We start from the raw sequence: 25,492 nt of genomic DNA on the forward strand, positions 1-25,492 counted from the left end.
ACAGGAAGGAAGCAGCTTGAATCTGCCACTGTGTTTAGGCTATCTTTGCCAGCCTTTAACAGCTCTTGGTGCTGTTTATTTTAATGATAATGTCAAGTTCAATTTGCCGGCATTTTTCCACATTTCCTTTTGTAAAGTTAATTGAACAGTTCAATGAATTGAAAAGTTTCTGGAGAATGGGAAAAAATAGCCCACTCTTTTTACCGCTGTCATTAAATCTGGTAACTACAGCTTGGCTCTCTGGCCTTAAGAAAGGACTCCATCTGCACCCCCCCCCCCAATTCCTTGCACACACACCCCAGGGGCCTCAGAGCTGCAAGGACTTGAGAAGGTCAGACAGAACATTCTAGAATTCCTTACTTCATGGTCACCTCATACTCTACCTGCTTGCTGTTTCTGAACAAGAAACAGAAGGAGTGCTCAGTCTCCCTGTTCCCTGTATGGCAGCCAGGTGATGCATCTTTGAAATCGCGAGGGGCATCCATGTGGTCTATCCCAATGTCAAGCACCCCACACATTGTGTGGGGTGTGACCAACAGTGCTTTAATAGGATAGATACATCAACTGGCTGTGATCATAATGTGGTGTAGCAGAAAGCTGGGATGGGGGGAGAGGAAGGTGCCTGGGGATCAATTCCTGTGTGTGTGTGTGTGTGTGTGTGTGTGTGTGTGTGTGTGTGTGTGTGTGTGTGTGTGTGTGTAGCAGGCTTATCTCTCTGTTGCCCAGCCCTGATTTTTTTGTGAGTTTGTTGACCCCCTTAAGAACCGGAATGTGAGGCAGGTGTTTGAATCAAAGCCTCTTTCTGGTTTCATTCTGAGGCAGCCCACCTTACCCTCCTCCTCTGGACCTGGACGCCCTAGTGCTGTGGCAGAGAATCTCAACTCTAAGCATGGCTTCTCTTCTCCTCAAGGATTGCAGTGATCTGGCCAGTGACTCCAGGTCCCTCCTGGTGTTGGTGATGGAGGAGCTGGTCAGAGAGGGTTAGCACCTTTTCAGGAAGTCACACAGCAAGTGGTGACTGAGTAGGAACCAGGCATCCAGATGCATTCTACCTCCTGCTGACTGTTTTAATGCAGAGAATCCCTGGAGACAGCCCTGCCCACAGAGTATCTACTGGGTCGTTTGTTGTTTGTTTGTTTGTTTGTCAAGACAGGGCTCTCAGTGTAACCCTGGCTGTCCTGGAACTAACTCTCTTTGTAGACCAGGCTGGCTTTGAACTCACAGAGATCTACCTGCCTCTGCCTCCCCAGTGCTGGGATTCAAGACATGTGCCACCACCATCCTGACTGTCTACTAGGCTTCTTGTCCCTGAGTCCAAGTCCTCACTGCCCTGAAGATGGTCACTTTGCCTCTCTGAGCCTTAGTTTTCTTACCCACGTAACAGGCGCGGTGACCCTTCTATGTAGAGCTCTAGAAATAAGTAAAAAGTCAGCACAAGTAAGTACAGAGTTCCAAAGTGGAGGCGTTGGTCGTGCTCTGTGCCTGGCGTGTGCAGGTCTTCTCCCCTTAGGCAGCAAGCGAGTCAACCCTTCCCTGGTGTGGGCAGGTTCAGGAAAGCTGCATTTGGGAGTGGAGGTGATGTGAGGGCTCTAGACTCATGACTGGTCTATTCTCCAAGGTGAGGATTTCTGCTGAGGGCTGCAGGTTATGCCACTGAGAAGAACCTGAGAGGCCTTAGGTGGCAGGAGGGAGGTGTGGCCTCGGCCAAGGGCCTTCTAGAGTCCCAGGTGGGCAGAGGCAGAGTTTAGAATAAAATAAGGGCTGAGAGGTCAGCCCAAGTTTAGAATTCAGAGGTTAGCAGAGAGGAAGAGGGGGGGAGAGAGACAGAGAGAGAGAGGGAAAGAGGGAAGGAGAGGGGGAAAAGGAGGGAGGGAGAGAGTCTGACTGTGGGGGCAGAGGAGAGGAAAGCTAAAACAAAAGAGAGGAAGGTGCCTAACATGCTGTCTGATCCCAAATTGGGTCCACAAACTGCAAGGCTGGCTCTGAGGGGTGTCCTGACTCAGGAGAGGAGCAAGTAGCAGATGTGGGTCTTGCAGGGAACAGGCTGGGTTCCTATTTGTGTGTAAGGGTGGGAGTGGGGAACAGAGAAGTTCTGTTGGTCACTAGTGACACAAGGGTGGCACAAATGTCACCAATATACATGGCAAACATGTGCACCCATGGCCCTGGACTTGTGACTGCATGGCCTCAGCTGATTCAGATAAACGTCCAAGCTTGCTCTTCCCTTTGTGAGGTGACACAGGAGTCTGTGGTTTCCTCTTCCACCATAATTGTTCTCTGTTTCTGAGGGTCACCTCTGTACTCCTAGCCCGGCTCTGTCCTTTCTAACCACCCTGAGCCTGGTAGGGGTAGACAGCTATATCCTGGGATTGGGAGAGGCAATGGGTAACAGTTGACGTAAAGTCACTTTCCGTCACAAATAGCAAGAGATTGGCTTTCATGTCTTTTAAGGTTGGTGATAGTGACTACATGGAGCCCAACCTTGTGAACAGTTCTTCAGTGACTGCAGTAGACAATGGTAGATTACTAATGTCTGCATGGGAAAGGGCTGGGTCCAGCTAGCTCTCCGACCTTCAGAAACACAGTAGTTGATGGAGGCAGAGGATCTTGGGGGACAGTTTGGAGGTACATGTAGAGGTAGTGTAGGATCTCAGTGGCATGTAGCAGGATTTGTGCATGCCACAGTGTGCGCCAGAAGGCTGGTAGCAGCTTGGTATTCTGACCCACAGTGGAACGGAAATGTGACTGGCTAGGGGGAATTGGAAAGAAGGTCGTGCCTGATTTGGCAAGAGCATTGGACGCGATAAGTTTGGATGCTTGGGGACCAATCACAGGGTTTCAGACACTGTTCCTTCAAGGCAGAGCATGCTCACTCAGTGCTCTTGTTCATTCCACAGCCCCTGCCCCAATTTGGGGAATTTGCTTTGAGCCTTCTCAGCTAAAAACCTCAAAGGTCTACAGCTTGCCACTGACTCGGATTTCTGCCCCGCCCAGTCACCAAGCCAGCAGAGTTGCATAGCCCTTTCTCTTCCGTGTTGATAAGAACAATAACAGTAATAACAGTGATCGGGGCAGGCAGCGCGGACCCAGCAGGGACTCAGGAAGCTGTGATTGTCCGCCCCTTGCCTGGGAGGCAGATGTGACTGGCTGCCGAAGGGCCAAGGCTAGCTTAGAGGACATGTCCCCAGCTCTGTGTTTCCCAGAGACCTTAGCTGCCTGCTCAGGGAATCTCTACCTCTTAAGATGGGACAGGCTGTCTCAGAGCAGGACACCCGGTTGACAGAAGAGACTGGACAGCCTGTGGGTGGGAGACTAGCCTTCCAGCTGTGTGGACTCCAGTTCCAGCATTCCAAGTCAAGTGCTACCAATTTAGGCTTTATTAGGTGTGATTAGCCTGGCACTCTCCTGCCCATTAGTGCAGTAATTAAGATCTAACTGGCCACGTTCTCTTCTCACCACGGCTCCAAGGTCCACCTGAGGACTCTTTCTCTTCTCATCCTTTCTGGGCTCGGCAGGACTTGAGATTCTTATTGAGTGCCTTTGGAATCCAGCTGTTCATCAGGCTAAGAGAATGGAATAGGCAGGCTGCTGCTCCCCCTGGAGCTGACAGGAATGTGCTCCAGACTGGTGACCAACAAGGCAGGTGAGCATACACAGGTGGCTTCAGAGATGAGGAACTGTGAGGACAGATAGACTAGATGTCTTATGGGGTAGGTATACTGACTGACCAAGTATTTGAGGAAGGCCCTGAGGAGGTTAACTGTTGCTGGAAGGTGAACTTTGGGCTTGTGCATGGGGTGACTTTGGACAGCAGTTCACTCTCCCAGCACAGCTAAGAACTTGGCCCAGTCAAGAACAGCCAAAGACAATGGGGCCAGAGAACACAGACTATGGGGATCTGCCATATTGGAGAAGATTATTAGAGCCCTGGGGTGGTCCGATTTATTTATTTGACTTTAAAAACTTGTGAACCGGGGAGATGGTTCAGTGGTTCAAGCACTTGCTGCATAAGCACAGGAACCTGAGTTTGATCCCAGGAAATACATGTTAGGAAGGCATGGTCTTCTTGCAATCCTAGCCTCAGAAGACAGAGACTGGATCCCTGGTAAAGTGAGACCAGTCGTATATCTGAGAGCTCAGGGTTTGATCGGGAAACCCTGCTTCGGTGGGTAGCATCCTCACACATGCAGATATGTATAAACACACCCGTGACAATAAAAAAGGGGAGAATTTAGAGTGTGCGCATCTTGGAATTTATCCCCTTACTCAATGTGAGACTGGTTCCATAGACTGTGCTGTCTCCAGAACATGCATGCCTTGGCTTGAAGCTCAGGACACTGTGCCTACAAAACATGTGAGAGCTAGAGACCCCTTCCCTATCCTTCCCTATCCTTCCCTATCCTTCCCTATCCTTCCCTATCCTTCCCTATCCTTCCCTATCCTTCCCAGCCTCTGGACACCGGCATTCTATTTCACGAGGTACTTGGGAGAAGAAGGATTGTGCATTATGCAGTTGTCATTGTGTGGCTGGCTTATTTCACTTAGTGCAGTATCTCAAGGTCCGTCCACACTGCAGCAAGCAAGCGTCAGCATCCCCTTCCTTCCCAGAACTCAGTGATCCATTGGTTGCCTAGGCTGTGTTTTGCTTATCCATCCATCCATGGCTCCTTGGGCTGTTTCACCTCTTGACCATTATGGAAACAGGCATGGATGTGGGTTTGCCATGGACCAAGTACCTTGGTCTTAAATGTCCTTCTGCCCCGAGGTTAGACAGGGCCCCAGCTTGGATCAGCACAGAGCGGAGCTGGCTGGCTCAGTAGGATGACCCTCCCAGCAAGGGTGGGAGGCCAAATGCAGAAATGCCTCTGGCTGTACTGATTGAGCCAAGAGGCCTGAGTCTGAGCCATTAAATCATGCCAGACTTGGAGCGGTCCCTCTCTGCATCTAAAGCGGGAGCCATAAACCAGGCTGACTTACCGGCAAGCACTCAGAGCTTGGTTGTTTATAGCCAGCGGCTGCTAGGATTGGTAGATTCCTACGCTCTGCCCATTGTTAAATATTTGAATATGGGTCTGCAATAAACCACTCTGGGACTTCTATACATGACTGCACATCAGTCTCCTGAAGAGCGGGGTGGGAACACCGTCCAGGAGTTTGTGTCCTTAGCGCCCCAGCAGGGTGCGGTTGTAGCAAGCACCACCCATCACAGCTCAGATGCAGCCTTTTGAGATTTTCTCAGAAACAGATCTTGTGATGAGTTGGTTGAGGCTGGAGTTCTTGTTTGTGGTAGGGCACCCAGTGATCGACAGGGGCCGGGGCGTGAACGGGGTCTGGGAGATGTCCACAACACCATAGCCAGGTGGTTGACTAGGGGGAGATTCCAGGAACCCTAGGAAAGGTGTGAGGATATGAGGCGGGGGCTGAGGCGGGGGGACGGAATTCCTGCCGCTGTAGCAGACTACAGACTGGCTAACTTATAAAGAAGGAAAGTTTTCATAGCTTGTAGTTCTGGAGGCTGGAAGTTGAGGAGCTTGCTGCCCATATATGGTGAAGGTCTTTACTCCTTATCGTGGTGGTGATCATGTGGTAAGAGACAGTGCTAGCTCAGGGCTATCAACTTCTTGTGAAGCTGTTAGTGCTTTTACAAGGGCCTCACCCCATCTGGTTTCTGATTGCTTCCTGAAGGCCTCATCCCCAAATGTATTTATCCCCATAAGCAATTATGATTTAGGGGTAGCTTCTAACACACAAGCTTTTGAGGGCACACTGAAAACACAGCATGTATCTCTGTCACCGTCCACAGCCAGTTACTGAGTCACAACACCAGGGCCATCAGTTCCCTGGCCCTACTATACTAGCCTGTGCGTGGCATGGGCTGACGTTGGCAAAGAACCATGGAATCTGAGTATTGGAGGCTAGGCTGGTTTGCATGGCACCAGGGGAGACACAGTACCGACTTCAGCTGCTGTGGACATCTCCCTGGCCCCTTTCATGCCTTCATCAGAAGCCCCAGGACATAGGAATCCCTGGATGCCTTACCACAAACAAGAACTCCAGCCTTGTCCACTGCCGGTGGGAAAAGTAAATGGAACAGGCAGAGTGGATCTATAGCCCGGCACATCTACTCCTAAGCATATGAGAGAGAGATTGAAATGAGATTTCAAATGCTGTCTTATACATGGATGTGCCTGCCTATCCTCAGCATTCATGGCCCAGGGTCTGAGACAACCCCAAGTTCTGTTGACGGAGGAGCGCATCAACAGGATGTGTTAGATGTGTACAAGAGGAGATTAGTCAGCCATCAAAAGGAGCAGAGCGCTAACACAGGTACCCCATGGACCGGTGATGCTAACTGAAAGCCAAACACAGGGCCATGGGCTGTTGTGGTTCTGTTGATATGAGCATCCAGAGCAGGCAGGTCCCAGAGATCATAGTGCACACATCGGGACTGAGAAGTGACTTTGTAACCAGTACAGTTTCCCTTGGGGGCAATGAAAGATGGTTGCTCACCATGAATGCATGGGAGGGTACCAGGTTTGACCCCTTTGAATAGGGAAGGTGCTTAATTTTGTGAGGTGGTTATTTTGCTCTCATGTGCATGCCCACGTGTGTGCATGTATATGTGTGTGTTTATGAGAGACAGGGTTTCCTGTAGCCCAGACTGACTTCAGGTTTATTATGTAACCAAGGATTGAACTCCCAATCTTCCTTTCTCCACCTCCCAGGTGCTGGGGTTACAGGCACACACTACCACACTCAGTTTGTGGTGCACTGGGTAATTAAACCCCAAGCCTCGTGCATGCTAGACAGGCAAGTGCTCTATCAACTGATCTGTATCTCTAGCCCACCAAATTTTTTTTCTTTAAACCGCAGCAAGTATTCTGTATCCAAGATCCTGTCGCGTTCAGGTGGGGACGAACGGCTGTGTAGAACCTGTGTACCCTGGGGTCTCACAGCCAGGATAATAATCCTGTAAAAGATGATCCTGGGGGCCTGGGCTAGAGCCAAGTCCCACGGTCAGACCAGATTTCTGTGGGGATGGTTTGACCAGCGGGGTGCCTTGCTTGCTTCCAGAGAAGCAAGCTCTGGCCACTTCTGCAGAGCAGCCAAGAGCACGGGGCGGGGGAGGAGGTGCCCAGCTGGAAAGCCGTGGGGTGTCTTGTCTTAAATATAATATTAAATCAGCACCTTTAATTAGTACGCTTAGAAAGGCCACTAGCAATTACCTGGGACACCAAGAAGGCGTGATCTGGACAGAGCCTGGGAGGAAGCCACAAAAGACCATTTTGAACAGCACATAATTGAGGAGAAAATGGATAAAAGTCCAGGAAATTACAGGGTGGGTGACAGCAGCTGATGGCCCCATCCCTAGCCCGCCCAGCGTCCCCCTCCCTGGGAGGACCTGAGTGTCAGGCCTGGGAAAGCCATTTGGGATATCAGGTTCAGTCTCAAGACCTTGGCTGCAGTGCTGAGGTGGCCTTCCCACAATCCTCTTGGCCAACCAGAGCTCATTCTCGCTGAGCCCCCTCTGCCTGGGTCAGGACAGGGCTGGCGGGTGAGGCCTGCTGTCTGAGGGCTGCAGGCTGAAGATCTTTATACCGTGACGTGAGCTTGGCATATAGGCATCCAGAGCAAAGATGGGGTCCCGTGCCTCCGCTGTCCAACTGGGTAGTTGCTTCCTGTGTTTGACTTCTCTCTATATAAGATGCAGACATTGGGCTCCAAGCTATTCTGGCCTTTCCCCACGCTCTTACAATGCCTCTCTCATTGCCTCCATCCCCTCAAATGCCGTCTGCCTCTGCTCATCGACATGGGAGAGGCTATGTTCCCTCCCCAAACCTCTATATCCTCATCTATAAAATGGGTAGAATAAGGACTGCAAGATAGAGTTGTTGAATGAGCAAACTCAAGTGAATGGGCAAAACAAACAAACAAACAAAAGCTTCCCATTTGGGGGTCCTGATTGAAGCCCACTAGGAGGAGATCTGTGAAATTCTTACCATGGAAGAATTGGAGCTCAAGTTGACTATGGAGTCTAGCTCTGCCATCTGCTAACCACGAGGATTCAGGAAATTATGACCTCAGTTGCTAGTGCCTTAACAACCCTGAGGCAGACACAATGGAGCAAGGAGCTTCTCGCCTGCTTCTTCTCAGAGCTCACTAGAGTTGGCTGTCACTGTCAGCTTAGAGCTGTCCCACGATCAGCCTCCTGGCAGAAGCTCCGAGGCACAGCCTTGCAGCCCCTCCTTCCTTCACATTGTTTTTTGGGACTGTTGGTTAGATATGAAAGTCAGTTTTGGGGGGGAAGAGATGGCGTCTGTCCCATTTCTCAGGTTCAGCCAAGCCCTTAAAGGAAAAGGCGTGGCCCAAGCCAAGGATCCCTGATGCTGCTGCTCCATCCTCCCTTTAGAGACCTCCACACTGCACACCTTAAAGCCAGCCTGGATCTTTGAGGACTTGACACTTACACTACAGTACCCTTCATCCTAGGCAGATGGGGCAGTAGGCTCATCCTCTTGGAAAACCACTAGGGAACCAGGGAGCCCCACAACAAGATAGTCTGTGCCAAGCCGTCTAAGCCAGGCTGTGTGCCACCATCCTGATGCGTGGGATGGCCTGTGTCCAGAGCACTACATCCTGTTTGACCTCTACCTCTTGAACCTCTTCTTGAGAACAGGAAACAGACCCTGTCAGGACGGGTCTCGGAATGATACATCTTCTTAGCCTTGGTGCGCAGATGAAGGCTGGAATATTTTGCAAAATAATATGGATTAGACAAGGCGTTTCTCTTCGCAGGAGATGGAAACCCAACTCAACAGAAGTAGGCACTAGAAAGCAAGGAAGGGCGTGGCACCTATAGTTAGGACATCCAGAGGCCTGAGCTGGTACCCAGCCCTATGGCCATGTGCCTTTATCCCAGTGGGATCCTCTTTCCAGCTCCATAAACTCTGCTAGCTTCCTTAGCAGTCTCATCTTCAGCTATTCTTGTGGGCGCCAAGATGGCCCAGTCATCTAAGTTCCAGAGTTAGCTTTGGTTGGCTAACAGGTGGTCCAGGACAGAGATGGAGGCCAGTTGAGCCCAATAATGCTTAGGTTTGGGGATGATCCTTGTCCACTGGAAGACCTGGAAGATTCTGAGGTGGCTGTGCCCTGAAGGATACCCCATCCTTTGAGCAAGATGGGAAGAAATGAGCATGACCCCCCCTGTGTTTTCCTCTCCTGTTCAACCACCCCAGGTTCTTCTGTGACCCAGTTGCTGGCCCGAGACATGGACAATGACCCGTTGGTGTTTGGCGTGTCTGGGGAAGAGGCCTCCCGCTTCTTTGCCGTGGAGCCTGACACGGGCGTGGTGTGGCTCCGGCAGCCACTGGACAGAGAGGTAAGGCATGCGACTCCTGAATCTCAGCCCTTTTCTGGTGGGGCAGGGGCAGACAGTGGAAGGGGTTGATTCACCATCTTTTGGGAGGAACCCTCTTCCAAGGCCCATCATACCTCTGCACTCGTCTCAGTGGTAGCTCTCTTTCCAGGGTTGTGTTAGACCTGGGGCTGGAGTGGGTCAGACGGGAGTAGCATTGGGTAAGCAAGAGAGAAGTGACCACAGGCTCATCTCTTGAGTGGGGTGGAGTAGCCTAACTCTACCTGCAGGTTCTTCTAGAACAACAAGCGTGGTAGTCTTTTGCAAACGAAGGCAAGGGTTCAAACATATCCCCAGTCCTAGTTCTCTCCCACGTCTCAGGACACGGCAGCCGAAGTGTTCAGTGGTTTGCCCCGAATCCCACAGACACGTGGAAGCACAGGCAAGAGTGGCACCGGCGATTCTTGACTTTGTTCACTCGCTGTCTTCAGGATGGATTCAGATTCTACCCTTGTTTTCCCAAGTGCTGAAGGGGTAATGCTAGCGTTTTAGGGACACCTTTGGACACCAGGTCCACGTGAGGTTCCTGACAGTGCTAGAGGTTGTGTAGTCACACCCAGGACTGGGACCCAGGGCCTCTCTAATTCTGTTCTCTCCCTCTCTCCCTCCCTCTTCATTTAGACTAAGTCTGAGTTCACAGTGGAGTTCTCCGTCAGTGACCACCAAGGGGTGAGTGTCCCTTGAAGCCCTGTTGCCCTAGAACGGCTGTTCACGGACTTCCTGGGTCTCTGGGCTGCGTGGGTGGGACCTGAGGCCAGAGGGGGAGTGAGACAGTGTTGAGAGCCCTGTACGTCTTCTCCCCAGGTGATCACACGGAAGGTGAACATCCAAGTTGGGGATGTGAACGACAACGCTCCCACGTTCCACAATCAGCCCTACAGCGTGCGCATCCCCGAGGTAAGCGCTTTCTAGGTCATGTGTGGGTGGGAGGTGATGGTCCCCGGGACCACGGCTGTTCTCTAGTCAGGCTGGGTGGTGTGTACGGCAATCTCTGAGTACAAGAAGATGCAACAGTCTTCGGCTCAGACTCGAGCTCGAATTCTATTTGGGGCCATTGAGAGCCATCTATCCTGTGATTGAAAGAATGCCTGTGAGCCAGCGGATAGAGCCTCAGGCCCTGAGAGAAGGCCTACCCCCTCCGTGGCAGAGTTAATAATGAACGGGAACTGGGAGAGGCAAGTGTTATGCCCTTTCTGCTATCTGCAGCCTGCTGTGAGTCTTAGGGCATATGCACAGGTCTTCCCTGCACTGCTTGCCTTGGCCAGAATCTGTAGGACCGGGGAGCTTGTAGGTTCCTAGCTGTGTGGTCTGGCCTGATGTCTCCCAAGCTTCTGCTCTGTGTACTCTGAATATGTTTGCATGAGTGCGTGCGTGTAAAATCAAGCCATCGCTGGTAATCGAGAAGTACAAATTATTGTATTACGAACGGTTCGTTAATAAGCTGGCGCCTGATGGCACCGGGGCTCTCTTCGCTTGTCGTCTCTCGCCACCGTGGCTGGTGGCAGTCTTAAGAGTGGGCAGTTAGCTGTGAGGAGATCTTGAGCTTCTCTAACCGGTGTCCCTTGATTCTGCCCCTAGGGCTGATGCTGGGGCAGTAGCAGTAGAGGCTGGGGTGAAACGGATGAAGATATCCAGGAAGGGAGGCTGGCACTAGACACTTTTGTTATCTATCACTGTATAGGGAACAAGAAAAGGCAAGAATTCCCCAGGCTTAAGTGGGAGAGGGACTTGCCCAAGGTCACACCTGTTCCAGCTTTAACACTGACCCTAACTCCTAGGGCAGCAAAGCTTCCCTGAAGGATGAAGGAAGGGGTCTGGTCTCACATCCCAGAGGTCTTGGCTGTCATCGCACAGTGGTGAGCCAAGGGTCTCACACGTGTGCAGTTGGAGGATGGGAGGACTGCTCAGTGGTGCCTGCACCCCTTCCTCACCTGGGACAGGATGGCAGGAGAAAGAGGTGGGGGAGAGAGCCCACATTCATCAGCATGGAGGGCCGTGGTACCCTGCCATGCCTGGGGACAGCAGCTTGGCTCCTGGCTCCAACTCACTTGGAAGTGCCCCTAATTCAATTAAGGAGCTCTGCGTGCCAGTCTGCATTTCGAGCCTGGACTCGGAAGCCAAGGGCATGGCTCGGAGTTAATGAGCCTTGTGCCCATTGCTCAGCTGCCATCCTGGCAGGCCCGGCTGTCCCCTGTCCTCCCTGGAGAGGGAATGGCAGGCAACAGCAGGGGTGGGAGGACAAGCAGTCCTGTCCCTTTCTCCCAGCCCTTGGGCTGGAGGCCAGTTCTTTCCTCTCTCCTCCTGCAGAGATGCGACCTACAGAATAGCACCCCTGCTGGAACCCCCACCCCGGGGTCCTCCGAGTCTCTTGGCTACCTTTGTACATTCAGTTAGCAAGGCTCACATTCTCAGGAGGCCTTGGAGACTACAGAAGCAGAGGCTGTCAGAGCTCAAGGCAAATGGCCCAGGACAGACCCCTGCCCACACCTTGTCTTTAACCCCTCTGGACCTAGTCTTCCTGGTCTCTCCTAAGAATGAAGGCATGACACGGATACCTGCTGAGGAAGGCCTATACAATTTATTCGGTCACTCTGTGTCCTGACATTTGATGCTGCCCAGTGTGCCCAGCTAGATGGTATCAGCCAGATGAAGGTCTAGCCATCTTGGCATGGCCCAGCCTGGGCCTGATGTGGTCACCTGAGCTGGAACTGAGCTACTTTGGCTCAAGCCCCAGCTGGGGAACCAACACAGGACCTGTTGGCCCCTGGCCTGGAATGGTGACTAAAAACGTGTGTATGTCCTGGACATACCACGGTCTTCCTGAGAGGCAGAGTCAATGGCAGAGGTCCTGGGGTGCGAACAGGGGGAAACTAGATCTGATGGGGTGGAGGGAAGGGCAGGCGTACCACAGATCCCGCTGGGAATGAGTGCCTGGTAGTTGCCAGAGTGACTGGGAGTTCCCAAGGCTTCCTGGAGGAGGTGGCTTCCAGTAGACCCTATAGCAGTAGGAGGAAGCAGTAGGAAGAAGGACAGTAGCGGCGATCAGGGACCTAGCCTCTGGTCCTGTCATGCAAACTGCCTAGGTAAGACTATATCTGCCATAGCCTTTCTGCTGCCTTGTGGTGTGTGTGTGTGGGGGGGGGGGTAGATGCAGCTGCTCAACCAAGGATCGACCAGGACCTGCCCTATCAAGAATCTAAGGGGGGTAGAGCCTAGCAGGGCATGCTCTTTACTTCCCAGGATTTCCTTGTGCTTCTGGGATAGGGGGGAAATTCCTAGACTGTATCCATCCATCCACTCAACCCCTCTACGAGCATTTAAGACACTGTACCAAACCCTTTACCTTCTTAACCTCAATGTCCCCAACTGGGCCCTGATGATAACTGGTCTGTGTGGTGAGACTAGCATGGCGGTGGTGCTGACACAGTCACCCCCCTGCCTTGCCAGTGAGCTCCCCGTGCACAGAGGCACACATACAAGAAGAAGCAGGAGGACCATGCATCTCCAGACATCTCACATGGCATATTAGAAATGGGGTGAACCGGGGGTCCTCCAGTGCCCCAGCAGAATGTCTTGGAGATGCTCAGAGGTGTCATCCTAGCCCCTGTGATTCAGCCTCAGTAGACCAAGGAGAGCCGGCCTAGGGATCTGATTTTGTATGTGGGTCTTGCAGCTAGTCCTGCTTAGACAAGCCAGTGGCCCACTGCTGAGCTCTGTCCATCCTTTTCAATTTTTCTTTTGGACAGGGTCTTGTGAAGTCACCTAAGCTGGACTCAAATACACCATAGGCCTGTGCCACCATGCCAGGGAGGCTATAAATCCACAAGCTGGTACAATGAGCCCAGCTAGGGTTAGAGAACTTCACAGAGCGACCGCGGGGGTTTCTGAAAGCTGCCGAGGAAAAAACCTTTATCCATTCATGACACCCATGGGGACCTCAGTCCCTGAGGTCAGGAATAGTGGGTGGGGGGTACTTAAGCCAAGGTTCAATCTCCCAGCCCACCCAGCCCTGTGCCTGGTACCTCTAAGGGTCCAGCCTCTCCAGCAGGAGAAAGCAGACAGGTGTGTGTTTGCGGTTGTTTGTGCTGTCTTCCTTCCTGCCTACTCTCCTCCCCTTGCTAAGCGGCTCTCCGTGTAATTATCCATTTTATCAGGGCGAAAGGCCCTGCAATTCAGTTGTTGAAGCTCTAACGAGGGAGCTCAGATGCTTTCAAGTCTGTAAAGAAAAGGGAAATCCGGCTAGAATTGGCAACTTAATTCACCAAGCCAGCCTCGACAGACCTCATTAAGCCCCCGTGTATTCATTTCAGCCTAATGGCTGTCACGCTGACTGCTGTTTGATTTGCTGTAATAGACTTTTATGGCCTGCCAATTTGCTCAAACGTGTTTGCCTGTGTCTGTGCCCAGCGGTACTGCTCCACTACCTCGGTAAGGGGCCCGGCCTGCCTTGCTGACCTTCAGCGCTGCCCAGCCTGCTGCTCTCTGGAGTCCAGTTCTCGGTCCTTCAGGGTGCTGAGGGAGGTGACCCTGATGCTGGGGTATTTGAGCAGGAGGGTAGGTGTGAGGTTAGAAGTCTTGAAGGGCTGGTGGCTTCTGGGACAAGCAATCGAGAGTCCCCTGGAGTCTCGGGGACACTGTGTCCTTGATGTTACAACTAGTAGAGCCTCCCAAGCTGGGCAGCTCCGGCTTTTATTCATCTGGCTCAACATACCTTCCACCTCACTAGGGTGACTCCTCCTCCCAACGAGAGGGCTGGTTCAGTGCCCCAGTCTGTCTTTCTCTTCTCATATAACTTTCTAACTCATTAAAGTCCAACTCAGTTGAGCCGTCAAAGCCCAGGTGGGGTCTGCGCAGCCTCATCTCCAATGTGCCTTTTCCCCCCCATGAATACAACAAATATTTTTGAAAGCTACTGAGCAGGACCCAGGATTCTTAGATGACGTGGACATGCAGGGGAGAAGAGTGGGCTCCCCAACTTTTCTCCACTTACGCTGCTTCAGTGAGTGACTTACTCTCTGCATTCATATGTTTCTCATTCCTTCCTGCACTCCCATGTCTCTTCTGTCTGTCTGTCTGTCCATCCATCTGTCCGTCTGGTTAAAAGGACTTTGCACGTTAGGCAAGTGCGTTAACATTGAACCACACAGTCAGCCCCATTTCATATATATATATTTTTTTTTTGAAACAGTTTCTCCCCAAGTGATCCAGGCCAGCCTTGATCATATGATCCTCCTGCCTCAGGCTCCAGAATAACTGGGATTACAGGCCTGCACTACCAGGCCCAGCTCGGACCTCTGTCATCTTCTCTAGAAGAAAAATGATGAACTTTTATCATCAGTAAAATTCTTGGGCCCATGCTAAGGAATGTAGGTAGGTAGAGGTTCTTAGCCTAAATGGTGCTGAGTGACCTGAGATCTTCACCTTTTAGAAAATGGAGGGCCATCTTATAAAGAGACAACCCAGTGAGTGGTGTCAAAATGTGCCTCGACTTATTAAATGTCATGATAGCTTTGTGTGTGCAGCCTAGTGGAAGCATGTGGGGGCATGTGCTAGGTTCTAGTAGGATGCATAGGAGTTCGTTAGAGTAAGTAACTAATATCATGTATTTTCTGGAATCTTTTGTTATCTTTTTATACACTGGAATTTCCCAAAGGAGATGAATTCTAACTCAGACTGGAGGCCCTATTGAGGCAAAATGGTAGCCGAGGACAAGTTTAGGTCCCTAAACAAACAGAGACAAAGCCAGGCTGAAAGTGGGCTCCCTGGTCTCTGCTCAGGGATCCCAGAGAGATCTTTGTCAGCTGTGGCTTCAGGTGACTGGTTGTGAAGTGGCCTGAGAGTATAAGGAAGGTCCTCCAGAGAGCTGGCCTAGGGTCCTACTGGGTACCTCTCCTGCCACTTAGTAAGGATAGATCTTGTACATGGATGGGACAGCGAGGTGGCCATCAGCCAATGAAATCCGTCTTAGTTGATTTCTTTCATTTATTACTGTGATGAGACCCCCTGACTAAGGCATGGACTCACCCTATGCAACTATAAGCCTCCATTAAATGCTTTCTTCTCTAAGTTGTCTTAGCTGTGTTATCCTAACGCAGCAATAAAGAAGTAAATAAAGCAGGAAAGTGAGTCCTTGGTCATCACAGCAGGGAGCAAGGCAGCAAGCAGGCAGCAGATGCGGTGCTGGAGCAGGAGCTGAGAGCTTAAATCTGGGCCCACAAAGAGGAGGCAGCGAGAGCTAACTGGGAATGGTCTGAGCTTTCGAAGCCTACGCCCAGTGACACGCCTCTTCCAACAAGGCCACACCTCCCCAACAAGGCCACGCCTCCCCAACAAGGCCACACCTCCTCCAGCAAGGCCACACCTCCTAATCCTTTTCAACAGTTCCACCAACTGGGAACCAAGCACTCAAATACATGAGCCTCTAGGGGCCATTCTCACTCAGACCAGCATCTTGGAAACATGATACCCAGAAGTGGGGCTGAGAACAGAAAGGCTCAGCACTGCCTTTGCTAGAGAAGAGCCGGAGGAGGAAGAGCCAGACTTGGTCTTTGTTACTTGGGGCCAGCTGCTTCTCTTCCACCTATGGAGTAGAAACATTTACACCCTATTCTTTACACACACCCTCAGAGCAACCTAAGGACCTGACCGTGTGTGTGCAAAGTACTCAGACTTCACCAGGATGAACATGTCTGGCAAGCGGCTAAGCTGTGACTGTTACCATCTATAAACCGTCTCATGGATAGAGAAAGGATGAGGCTTGGCCACCCAGGTCTGATGAACACCAACCCGGGCCCTGGCATGTGCATGGTGTCCAGCAAGTGGCTCACCACAACTGGACCTCACGATGGGCAGAGCCGTGTCACCTCTCCTGAAGATGGCAGGAGAGTTTGTACCAGGGGCTTTGTCATCCAGAGTGTCTTCCCAATGTGGACGTCCCTTTATGGTGTTCATATAGATGTGAGGAGCAGCAGGCATTGACCTGGGATAGGGGACCTATTCATAGCCCACTCCTCGTTTCCCCTGTAATATCAAAGTAGTTGTGTTCAAAGCTGGTAGCCTTTGGTGCCTGCCAGTCCCTGGACCTCAGAATCTCCATGCAGAAGTGTGTAAGGAGTCGTGAGTTGTTGACTATGTGAGCCCAGAACACGTGAGGACCCAAGGAGGCCAACGTCTTAGTACCCTGGCTGACCTCCATGCCTTCAGTATGCGAGTAGCAGTGAATGATTTATGAACTGTATCCTCAGGTTGCAGGAGAGGTGGGGGTGGGACTCCCCCTGGCATGGGCTGCCACCCCCTCCAAGGTGTCAGTTTTACTCGCGATAGTGTCGTCTCCCCCATGCCATGGAAGTCAACCCCTTGACAGACTGTGTTAATTTATATGTCGGGGCTACGGCGCCTGCGGCCCCCTCTGCCTCTGTAACCAGTGCCCTATTGATCTGGGAGAGAGAGGGCTATAAATCATCTAGGCCTGGGACTCTGCCCGCCACAGTGGGGCAGCCAGCTCCCCAAGATGGCAGCCTGCAATGTCTCTCTATACCCCAGGGCTTTCACTCACCCTCTCACTCATGTCTTTGGTCTCCTCCCTCTATCAGCACAGTGACAGATCCTAGGACTCCCTCTCTGTCAACAGAGGTGCATGTCACAGCTGGTAGCAGCTGAGATAGCATTGGGCTGGCATCAGAGATGCCCCTTGTGTATCCAGATACCACCTGTCCCAAGGATGAGGGGCAGGAGGAAGAGGAGAGGGAGGAGGGAGGGGAGGAGGGGGAGAGAGAGAGAGAGGGAGGAGAGTGCATTTAAATACCCCCATTCCTATCTTGGGAGACAGAGGCTCAACGAGCCAGTCCTGAGGACTGAGTTTGAGTCCCTGGTGCCTATGTAAAGCTGGGGACAGTAGACTACACCTGCAATCTAGTATCCTACGGCGAGATGGGAGGAACAGGCAGGAGAATTACCAGCTAGCCTGGTATATGTGGCAGCTAGGAGCAAAGAGACCCCATCTCAAGGTAGAAGGCAAGGATTGACACCCAAGCTTGTCCCCAGACCTCTGTACATGTGCGCGCGCGCGCACACACACACACACACACACACACACACACAGAGAGAGAGGTTCGTCATTCTCTGGGACCCCCTCCTCCACTCTCATTCATCAGATGACTCTGAGCAAGAGCAGACTCGAGTTTTACACTTATAGTTGAAAGAAATGGAGGCTAAGACGAATGTACCTGCTGACTTTCTCCAGGCCCCCGAGTCAAGTCACTTGTGCAGCACGACTATCTATAACCATGTCCTTCTGGGCACGTGTGCAGTCTGCCCCGCCATCTCCAGTAGTGTCCTGCACCTACAAGGACTCCAGCACCACCCACTCACAACATCCTTGTGTGTTTTGTGTGCCTTTCTGGCACCTGCTTGTGATTGGTTGCAGGTTCTAGGGATGAGATCCTGATTAAGCCAGAATAGGAAAAGGGGCCAGGAGCACTATGCTTTATGTCTTTGTTTGCCCCACAAAGGTCAAGCTGTCTTCATATTTTATACATAGGTCAATGGGGTCTAGTGGCATGCTCACCCAGAGCCCAGTGCCAGCTCTATGCAATAAGGCCCAGTCCCATTGGTGTCCTGCTGCGGCTGGATAGTCCTAGGCCTTGCAATGCCCTGGGGCTAATGGGCTAGTAGGTACCTGGAGGCTGATGCTATTCCAGCTGTTAGGTAGCAGTGTAGGTAAGAAGCAGGTGAATGTCTCCCCCACAGGCTTGCCTCCATCCCATCTTTAGCCACTTCCTCCTTCCTAGCTATCAGGAAGAACAACAGTTGGCCCCAGGGAGTTTGACCCAGACATTCATTCAGACAGGCTCCTTGATCTCTCCTCTGTCCAGGGAAGGGACGTAGAGGACCCTGACCCCCAAGACCCAATGTAACAACTTCTTGCTCATGTATATGAGATATGAGCAGGCTCCTAGGTACCCTTCCTGTGCCTGCCACACAAGGAAAGAGAATACCACAAGATGAAGAACCAGATGTCATTAAAATGACTATTTGGCTTTCAAGACGATGACGTCTTCAGTGGCATCGTTTCTTTGTCAGTTCTAGCTGGGAGTCTTCAGGCTCATCGACGTTTCTGTCAGTGACCACAGGTCTCATTCTGAGACTCAGAACACAAAGCAGGGACTTTGTAGAACCACGTCGAGGGCCGTAGGGATGCTCGGATATGTGCTATGGCGCCTTTTATTGCCTCTCAACCGTTCTATGATGACTCTTGATACAGAAAGAAAGGGTGGCTGCATCCTAATGCCCATAGCCTGGAGTCCAGCTGTTGTCTCATGTGACTTCCGGTCTCTTTAATGGTCTCCTCCACGCTCACATGGGCCCTCTTGGCTAGCCTTCTCCTACAGTGGAAGACCTGGGTAGGACTGACTTTAAAAATACCGGGTCCCAGGAGGCCACAACAAGGAGCAGCTTAGGCATTTTTGTGTCCAGAGAACCCACAGCTGGCTGTTACACAGATCCTGGATCCCTGCTGGAGTGCCTTGTGATGGAATCATACATGCAAATTCTTATGCCAAGCTGGGCGGCCCAGTAGCCACTCTGAGCATCAATGTCTTTATCTATAAAGTTGGTGTGCATGGAGTTGTGGAGGCACAAGGGTGGCCTTTGACTGTAACTCTGTGAATGGCCCAAGAGAACTCAGGAGGTGTCCTGGGAATGGAGAGAGCTCTTCTGGTGGGCTCCATTGCCTTTCACCAGTCTGTGGATAGCAGGGACCAGTGGCCAGGAGCCAAGAGCCCAGTAGAGGCCCAGATGGAAAATGTAGAAACTCTGCAGTGGAAGACATGGGTGGGACTGGCTGTGATGGCTTGAAGACTAGAGTTTGAATACTTAGAGCCCACGTAAATGCGGGGAAGACATGGTGACCATGTGATTCCAGCCTCAGGAGGCAGAGATAGGGGTCCCCGAGCAAACTGACTGAGGAGAGGACACAGTTGGTGAGCTCTGGGTTCAAGAGACTCCCTCAGTGAATGAGGTAGAAGAGGGACGGAGGAAGATTCCAACATCAGCCTCAGGCTCCCACATGTACCTTCACATACACAAAGCATGTGTGCACACATGAGAATAGTAGAAGAGAGGGGCTGGCGAGATGGCTCATTGAGGAAAGGTGCTTGCAGAGCAAAATCTAGCCTGAGACCTGAGGTCTACACTGAGAATCCTTATGAAGGTGTAAAGGAGAGAACCGACTTCTAAAAGTTGCTGTCTGGCTGCCCCTGTGCACACCCCCATTAAATAATAACACATTTTTAAAACACTTAAGGTTTGGCAGCTCACAGATGCCAATAATACCAGTTTCAGAGCATCTGACATCCTTTTCTGGCTTCTTTGGTACACATACATGGCACACGTTCACATGGCCACAGATACACAAGCTAGTCAAAGAAGAGTCTCGGAGATCAGCATAGAGGACCTGTATCCTGAGGCCCACCCTAGGCCAGAGGTATGTTCTGTGTCCCCAGACAGGGCAGGGTGGTGATGCCCCTAGATGTCAGAGTTGGGGCCTGGAGCTGTTTGGAGGTGCAGGGTACAGGTGCAGAATATGAACGTCCAGAATGTGTGAGCCACGTTCTGCCTGTCCTCTGGGGTGCGGGGACTTCATCTCAGCCCTTGGCTTCCACTTATCCTAACAAGTATTGTCAAAACAGCTTGGGGACAGGCCCACAGCCCCCAGTGACACTGAGTCCCTCAACACAATGGGCTGTTTTGATGATTTTGCCAGTTGCCTGACCCTCCTTGTTTCCTACCAGGAGGGGACAGCACTCTGGCAAGCTTTCTGCAGACGGAATTAGTATAATTTCTCTGATTCCCCAGCAGCCTCTAATTACTTTGTAACTTTGTGGTGCTTGCTAGAAGTGGGAGGAACTGGGCTTTTTCTCTTTATAATAACCTTAAGTGGAAGCTGCCTGTCCATCTATTAAAAAGCCTGCTCCTCTCTCCAGATGAGATAATGCCGCAGGGAGATATCGCCCCTGGCATAATCACTAGGTACAATAGAACATTCCCTGCTTCCTCCAGCATCCATTGCTTAACCCCTCCTCCCCAGGACAGGGATTGAGGAGAGCTCTGGGCCAGGTCACATCCTCGTTGGAGAGGGCACAGACTCAGGCTGGTCCCCTCTCAGAGGCTTGGCCCAAAGAGAGGGAGATGGTACAGAGACCCCTTGTAGCTACCACTTCTCTCTAGTTCTGAGCACAGCCCAGATGCTGTCTGAACTTTATGATACCACCACGTCTCACAGAGCCTTGTTACCCTAAGCCTGTAAGCTGGGGTGACATTGGAGAACATGCCTGTGCCTGTCCTTCCTGTGTGGTCTTTTCCCCAATGCACAGCCTCTGTTCATGTGTGCCCTGTCCACATACATCTCCAGGTAGGCAGCATGTCCTCTGTCAATCTTTTGTCCAAACCTACGTTCCCTCCCTAGAATGGAGCACCAGAGAGGCCAACCTCAGCCAGATCTTGCCTTCAGCAATATCGAGAGTACCCACCTCCAGACCCTTCTCTTGCCCTGATCTCGGGGTGCTTTCACACTGCCCCAATCCCAGGTTCTGGCCTGACTGTACTCTCTTTTGACTTTGGCTCAGACTTTCTATTGTGTGGCAAAGGTTCATGCCAGCAGGCAGGCTGGCCTGTCATAAACTCAGGCGGGCTCCCTCAGCAGGTCAGTGAGGCACCTCCTGACCAGAAAGCGTTGAAGACCTCACTAGTAGCCACACTGCTTTTCCGGTGCTCTTGCCATTAGCCTATCATATAGGGCTGCTCCTCCTGGCTCTGTACCCCACAAAGGGTTGTGTCCCCAAAGTTGACACTAGCAGTGTAATCTCTCCTATGAGTCAGAGGGGACCCTCAGTGCCTCCGGCATTTAGAAGGGGGCTGGGGAGGTAGTAAGCTTCTGTGAGTCATCAGGGTGGAACCAGGATTGAGTCCCTGTGGCTTCTTAGGAAGAGGACAGTAGAGGAGACGTTCACGCACAATCAGATACGCATGCTCCTCCAGCCAGAACTCTGAGCCCAAACAACCTTTTTAACTCTATGCTGTTCCCACTCACGGCTGTTTGGTTATAGCAACAGAAACAGGGCCCTTTTGTAGTAGGGATCAGTGACGGGAAGACTTGGAGCTCGAGGTTCATACCGGTGGTACAGGTCACATGGGCATGCTCTGTGTCGATGTGTTACTGAAGCAGCCGCATGGAGACGTGACAGCTTCATTCACCTCTAGAGTGCTTACCACGTGCAAGCATTCGGGAAACAGGCCTGGCCAGGGCCTCGAAGTTCTCCCAACCCCTCCCCTCCCCTCAGGTGACCTTGATGTCAGTTTCTAGGGTGCCCTGTTGCCTCAGTGCGTGTACCCATCGCTTTGTTTTAGGTAGGGTCTTCTTTATCCCAGCCTGGCCTCAGACTCAAAATCTGCCCACCTCAGCCTTCCCAGTGCTGAATCACTCTATCTGGGGCCTCTGTCAGTCTGTCAGTATTGTCCGAGCTCCTGCAGACAGACAACCGAGCCTCTCCAGGGAGGCCACTCCCCATGATGGGGAGGAGCACTATATTAGGAGTCCCCAGAAAAAGTGTAAAACTTGACCCTGGAGTGTTTGTTGTTGGTGAGCCCAATAGGTATAAAATGAGAAATGTCTGCCCAGAAGGACCCCGACTCCCTTTCTCCAGCTTAGGAGACCTCTGGGGGTGCCTTGAGTTGGTTAGGAAACCGATGGAATGGAGGAAATAAAGGGGGGAAAGCCGAAAAAAAGCCTCAAGACAGTCCTTAAAGTAGTGTGAAAGGCAGACCCCCAGTGATATAGTTAGGGAGGCCCAGAGAGGGCATGAAACTTGTCCAAGGTCACACAGCTAGTCCCAGCCCTCATTACTTTTGCTGCGCCAAGATGAATCTGTGTGCATCTTGCCCATGCCACGCCCACTCGGAGTCTGAGGTTGGTGGTAGGGTGTTGCTGTCTCCAGGGAATAGCCCTGAGTTTGGAGGTGAAAGCCGGGAGGGTGTGCGGTTACAGAAGGATTCTTTGAGGTGACTTTATTGTGTTCTAGCATCTTCTGCCTCCTTCGAAGTTGCCGTTCGTATCAGCAGCCCAATCTCTGGCCCGCATGAGGAAACAGGAAAATCTTTAAAGGTTTCTTAGAGGTTGGAATGGATTTTTTTTTCTTTGCTGGTCGGGGCTGGGGCAGGTGGAGGGCAGAAGAATTAGTTCTTGTAACACATTGTCTCGTGCCTCACCTCCCCCCAAACCATCAGGTCTCCCAAACCCAGGGGCTAGCAAACCCTAGAAGAATTGTACCAACCACAGCCCCAAAGATGGAAATGGAGGCCATGCGTCAGCAATCACTGAGGCGGAAGACTCTAAATGGTGTGGAAGTAATGCTTAAAGTGTGCCTCGATTACAGACATTTCCAACGGGGCCGCAGGCGACCGGGGCGGCGCCAGTAGCTGAGGAAATAAATCCTCAAGTGGGGGGGGGGCTCAGAGAACCTGATGACTGTTGCCAGGCATAGGCTGGTGCCGTGAGCCCCTGGTGTGGGGCCCGGGAAGTGGGGCTCACCCACTAATGCTTCTGAGCTGGGGTTTCTGAGATGGGCAGCAGCCTGTTTCTTCCGGCTGGAGCATGGTGGCACAGCGCTTGCCTAGGGCACGCAAGGCCTTAGGTTCCATGCTTAACATCCCACCATACCCCACACACAAATGAGAGGGGGGAGGGGGGAGGGGAGAGGGAGAGAGAGAGAAAGAGAGAGAGAGAGAGAGAGAGAGAGAGAGAGCGAGAGTGAGTGCACGAATATGTCTCTAACCCCAGTGTGCTCTGTCCTCTAAGCTTTTAGAGTTCTGCCTGGTTTCCTCTGAGCTCAAGAGCCCAGTGGGTTGAGGGGAGGACACCTTATTCAAAGAACGCAGGCGTCATTTAAAGATGCGGAAGGAAAATGATGACTCCCACCTTATAATCTCAGCCTGTCACAGGTCTTTGATGATGGGATGGCCCTGTGCGGTTTTCAGGGGATGGTCAGAGAAGGCGGAGTGTGTGTGTGCGCGCGCATGTGTATATGTAACTAGCTTAAAGATGGAAGTGTCAAAATCCCATAGTGATACCTAAGACCTTGTACCTTAAAAACATAAAAATAACGAAAGAATGAACACATCCAGGGGCCATGGAATGGTCACATAACCAGAAACCTGAAAGGTAGGACCGAGATTCTCTTGAGACCCTCAGAGTACTCTGCCCACAGGATGATTTTAGCCCAGCCGGACTCACTCTGAGTCTCTGAACTCTGGAACACAAAGATGAAAAATTTGTGCTGCTTTAGGTCACTAAATATGGAATAATTTGTTATAACATCCATAGGTCTTAAGGACAGAGGTCTGCCTTCAGAGCAAGGTAGGCAGGGAGGCAGGCAGGGAAGGAGGGAGGGAGGGAGGAAAAGAGATGGTTGACTACAGTCCCTGGCCCCTTGAAGACTCTGGTAGGGTTAATCCATACCCTCAATGACATCCTTTGAAACAGAATTGAGACCTAGGACCTTGGGACCAAGAAGCCACCACCCAGAGTTTAACTCTCAGCTTGCTAAGGGAGGAGCAAGGTGGGCAGTCCAGTGCTGGCCCCACTCCATGTCACTTTGTCCTGGCTCCCCTGCCCTTGTCCCGCCTGCAGGGACTGATCCCAAGCACGCCTTCCTCCTGGGGGCAGAGCTGGGTCCAGCAGCTGAACCTGAGCTTGGGAGATTGGCACCAAACGTAGCAGCCTCAGAGGATAGATGTTGGGCAACAGATACAGGACCCTCTCCTGCTGATCCCAGAACCTTCTTCCTGCTGAGCACAGGGCCCCCTCCTACAGGAGTAGGGCCCCCTTCCTGCTGGGTTCCCCATCTGCAGGTTGTTGCTGAGGTATATAGAGTCCTCGACAATGGAATGGCTACCACCCACAGGGCCTCTCTTTGAGGAAGGAGGAGCAGGGCCCACTGACCACCACCTCTAGACTTTAACCAGCCTCTGTTCCCATGGCTTCTCTCACACATAGGATATTGGGACTTACCAACGGGTTGAGGATAGGTCTGTCTTATAATCTGTAGGGACCAAGTCTAGGAGTGAGTCCTGGGTATAGGGAAAATTGAGTAACAATAGAAACGGTGGCAATAATGTCCCTCATCTGTTTGTGTCCCTTCCACTGCCACCTGATGACACGGGGGTGTCTGTCAACTTCGGGTTCTTACACAAAGTGCTGGTCTATGCCCCTGTGGAGTACTGAGAGGTTTATTGTGCTGATAGCATTAGGGCCCAGCATCTATGCGGCACACTGTAGGCTTGACAAAGGCTGCTTCTGGTCTACACCAACTCATGGCAGGCATCATTGGTGAAAAGCTATTGTATGGAGAACCTGGGATAGACAGAGGACAGGCTAGATTTCCTCAAACCTCTTTGGAAGTGTACCCCAAAAACCTGTGCACCTCCAAAAACCTATGCACCTGGCAGTAGCACCAGCCTGGAAATTGCATCTTCATTATATAGACATCTTAGGATCAACATCTGGGCCATAGCAATAGGCTGAGGGTTATTCCCACGTCTAAGCTAGGGACTGCCTCCAGAGAGGCCAACTTAGCTACTTACATCACACAGCAGACCTGAGATCTAGTACTACTTACTGCTTCCTGTGGACCATGGGGCTGGGCAGTGCCACGGGGCTCACACCACATCAGGAAACCCTTCCCAGGGTTCCCAGAAAACCTGCAGGGATAGCCAGGGTTTAGGAGTTGGGATCCCCCAAACCTTCCTTAGAGCTAGTCCTCCAGGACTGGAATGCTAGATGCCTCCCTTCCCCGCCCCCCAGCTCTAGAGAGCCCGTCTGGGAGTGTGTTCCTGGAGAGACTGCTCTGCTTGGACCAGCACGCACGCTTGCACACACCTCTCCGGGTGTCCGCCCTGCCTCCCTCTGTCCCAGTGTCTCTCTCACGGGTCAGCGCCCCAGAGCGTTAAATCAGGAACAATTCAGCAGTGGCAGCCAGCAGGAGGGTGAGAGGAGAGAGGGAGGGGATGTGGCCAGCGAGGCCA

General features: G+C 51.9%; 1 protein-coding gene across 2 annotated transcripts in view; it reads left to right on the plus strand.

Annotated features, from left to right (window-relative positions):
- Positions 1-25,492, plus strand: part of CDH23 (cadherin related 23) — a gene marked incomplete at its 5' end in the record, with an annotated part of 329,115 nt that overhangs the window by 48,833 nt on the left and 254,790 nt on the right. For both annotated transcript variants that reach the window (XM_080938106.1, XM_080938107.1), the window contains 3 exons: positions 9,237-9,379; positions 10,037-10,084; positions 10,220-10,312. In XM_080938106.1, coding sequence (XP_080794232.1) covers positions 9,237-9,379; positions 10,037-10,084; positions 10,220-10,312 — 284 coding nt within the window. The remainder of the gene's footprint in view (positions 1-9,236; positions 9,380-10,036; positions 10,085-10,219; positions 10,313-25,492) is intronic.

The sequence above is a fragment of the Micromys minutus genome (assembly GCF_963924665.1).
Source record: "Micromys minutus genome assembly, chromosome: 25".
NCBI lineage: Eukaryota > Metazoa > Chordata > Mammalia > Rodentia > Muridae > Micromys > Micromys minutus.